Source organism: Ornithodoros turicata, chromosome 3 (genome assembly GCF_037126465.1).
Source record: "Ornithodoros turicata isolate Travis chromosome 3, ASM3712646v1, whole genome shotgun sequence".
In the NCBI taxonomy this organism is placed as follows: domain Eukaryota; kingdom Metazoa; phylum Arthropoda; class Arachnida; order Ixodida; family Argasidae; genus Ornithodoros; species Ornithodoros turicata.
Window position 1 is genome coordinate 47,575,427 of NC_088203.1, and position 3,238 is coordinate 47,578,664.

Below are 3,238 nucleotides of genomic sequence, written 5' to 3' on the forward strand. Positions count from 1 at the left end.
AATTGTCGTGGAGACAATAACTTTTCCACCGCGGCAGCAGAGCGACCGAGCACATGATTGCTCGTGACGAGAGCAAGCAAGGAATTGACGCGCACCGCCCCCGTTAGCAGGTATTTGTCTACCGCATGTGCGTGCTCTTAGAGCCAATTGTGGCGACCACCAGTGAAGAGTAACACATACGCACCTGTGAGAGGTTAAGAGAGAAGTGAATCCTTGCACCCTCTGCTGGCCTCGCTCATTGGTCGTGACGTCATCCCATTGTCTTGTGGCGCGGGAATGGACTGACAACCGTGCCCGGTGACTGGTGGAGAACAACTGGTTTTACTAGACCCTGGTGGTGACCAGGGGAGAATGCCAGGAAACATTGCGCCGAGGGACAGGGCGTCGGCATTGAGGGTTTCCTGCAGTGGGAGGGAAGGTCGGGGAGATGCACAGGGGTGACGAGTGTCTCAAGATGAGCGGGCTTGACCCTGTCGAGGGAGATGGTTTCGCGGCGCCCATTAAGGTCGACTGTTATGGACTTGTCACTGCGGGCCAGTATCTTGTAAGAGCCAGCATATGCAGGGGTCAGGGGTGGCTTGGCATGATCCACCCGGACGAAGGCGTGAGAGGCATTGGTGAAATCCGGGTACACGAAAATCTTCCTATGGGAAGGCTGATGAGGTAGGGCGGGTTTGACGGCCTGGAAATGCTGACGGAGGCACGTTACGAAGTCGTCACCGGTGGGGGGAGGCTTCGGGCTGGAATCGAGGAAGTCTCCAGGCAAGCGCAAAGGGGAGCCGAAGACTAACTCCGCCGAGCTACAGTTGAGATCCTGTTTTAGCGAAGAGCGTAGGCCGAGGAGCACCCATGGCAAATGGTCAACCCAGTTAGTGGGCTCAGGCTGGGAACAGAGGGCGGCTTTTAGCTGGCGGTGCAGCCGCTCCACCATCCCGTTCGCCGCGGGGTGATAGGCCGTCGTCATCATATGCTTAGCTCTGATAGCTTTCAGAAGAGACATGAAGGAGCGAGATGTGAACTGACGTTCCAACCGAGTAGAAACGCGCGGCCGACCGTATCCGCCGTCGCGTCTGGGATGGGTGCAGCCTCTGCCCAGCGCGTAAAGCGGTCCACGCAGGTGAAGAGATACCGGCAGCCGAGTGAAGAGGGAAGTGGGCTAACCAGGTCCAAATAAACCTGGCAGAACCGGCCTTCATGCGTGGGGAACGCTTTGAGTGGCGTCTGGATGTGCGCGCTGGTCCGGTGGCAAGCAAGATAGGAGCGGGTCCAGCTGCGGATGTCCTTGTTGATATTTGGCCAGACATAACGGGGTACAATAGCCTTCTGTGTAGCGCGCTCGCCGATGTGGGCGAGGCTGTGGTACTCGCTAAAGATCCGGCGGCGTAGCGGCTTGGGGACAAAGGGGCGAGGATGCGTAGTGGACACGTCACAGAAAAGAGGGTCGACACAACCAGGGAGATGTACCTTTTGAAGGACAAGGGAGGATTCGCCATCGAGGTAACCTTTCAGCTCAGCGTCATGAGCCTGGGCGGTGAAGAGGTGACGGACACTCACTGGGGATGAGAAGTAGGGAGCTGCATTGATGCGTGAAAGAGCGTCAGCTGCCGAGTTGTCAATGCCGGGGATATGGCGAACGTCGGTGCGAAACTGGGAGATAAAAGCAAGCTGACAGATCTCACGCTCACAGTAGTCGGAGTGGTTGCCAGAGAATGCATATGGCAACGGCTTGTGATCGATCAGAATGTGGAAGTCAAGCCCTTCCAGGTGATAGCAGAAGTGCCGCACGGCGGCGTATACAGCGAGAAGCTCGCGCCCAAGCGTGCTGTAGTGGGTCTCGGCGGTCTTGAGGCGGCGGCAGAAAAAAACAAGAGGCTGCCACATGCCATCAACGAACTGCTGTAGAACGGCGCCAGCAACCGTGGTAGAGGCATCAGCCATGAGGCGGGTTGGGACAGAAGGAACTGGATGGACGAGCAGTGTTGCATCGGCAAGGGTGATTTTGGCTTCGACAAAAGAGGCCTCAACTTCCAGCGTCCAGGACAACTGGGAGGTCGCCGACTTGGGCGCCCAGAGGGGGTTCGTGAGCGGTTGGACAATGCGTGGGCATCCGGGGATGAACCTCCGATGAAAATTCAGCAGGCCAAAGAACTGTCGCAACTGCCGTACCGATTGCGGACGGGGATGTTCACGAATGGCCTGCAGTTTGGTTTCGAGAGGACGAACGGCGTGCTGATCGATATGGTGTCCCAGAAACTTCGCTTCGCTCTGCCCGAAACTGCACTTCTTAACGTTAATGACAAAGCCGTGGCCTTGGAGACATGCAAATACATGCCGGAGATGCACAATATGCTCCTCCTGCGAGGCGCTTGCAATGAGGAGGTCGTCAATATAGGCGTAGACAAAAGGCAAGCCTCGCAGGACGTTGTTGATGAAGCGTTGGAAGCTCTGGGCAGCATTGCGCAACCAGAAAGGAATCTTGACAAATTCAAAGAGCCGAAAGGGTGTTATGACGGCCGTCTTAGGCAGGGTGTCGAACCGAACCCGAACCCGAACCGAAAACCGTACCCGAACCGTTATTTTTGCCGGAACCGAACCCAAACCCGAACCGAAATTTTCATGACACTGTTGAACCCGAACCGGAGCAGAACCGTAAAAAATAATAGCGGTAACCAGTTCGCAACAAAACGGTTCGGACATAAAAGAAGTCAGCATAAGAGTTCCTCTCTATCCCCGAACGAAGACGCATTGGTATCATCATCACGCGCCTATATCATGGATTTCCGAAATTTTCACCTAGCAGTCAGACGACGACGTATAGTAAGTATACTTTCAGCGTCTTTTTAACATGTTGAAGCACAGTTGTCCTTGTGAGTGCCGCGGCTAGCGCCCCGCACGCGTTGCGGCGTCTACTCTTCAGAGACGAGGTGCCACGCCTACGAATGGAGTAGGCCAGTTATGTAGCTCTACAGGACGAATATGTGATCAAATAAGCGCCCAAGATTTCCCTTTACATGTGAGCAGTGCAAATTAAACAAGTCAGAAACATAAGAAGTAGAGAAGGAGCGTACGCAGAACGGTGCCTGTTTGATTGGTCGTGGTTTGAAAAGTAAATGTGGTTCTGCTTATTGGTAGCGCAGTTATGTCGCGACACATTGCCTTTGTGTTGTGGTTGTGTGAGCTCGGACAGCTCAGCTGGCAGGCGTATTTTCGACATGCTTCAGTACGGTTTCAGATCGAT

At 54.8% G+C, this 3,238-nt stretch overlaps 1 protein-coding gene across 1 annotated transcript; it reads right to left on the reverse strand.

Moving 5' to 3' along the window:
* Positions 1 to 250: 250 nt before the first annotated feature.
* Positions 251 to 964, reverse strand: LOC135389435 (uncharacterized). Its single transcript, XM_064619483.1, has one exon. It carries the CDS (start codon positions 962 to 964, stop codon positions 251 to 253), a length of 714 nt encoding a protein of 237 aa, XP_064475553.1.
* Between the last annotated feature and the right edge of the window lie 2,274 nt (positions 965 to 3,238).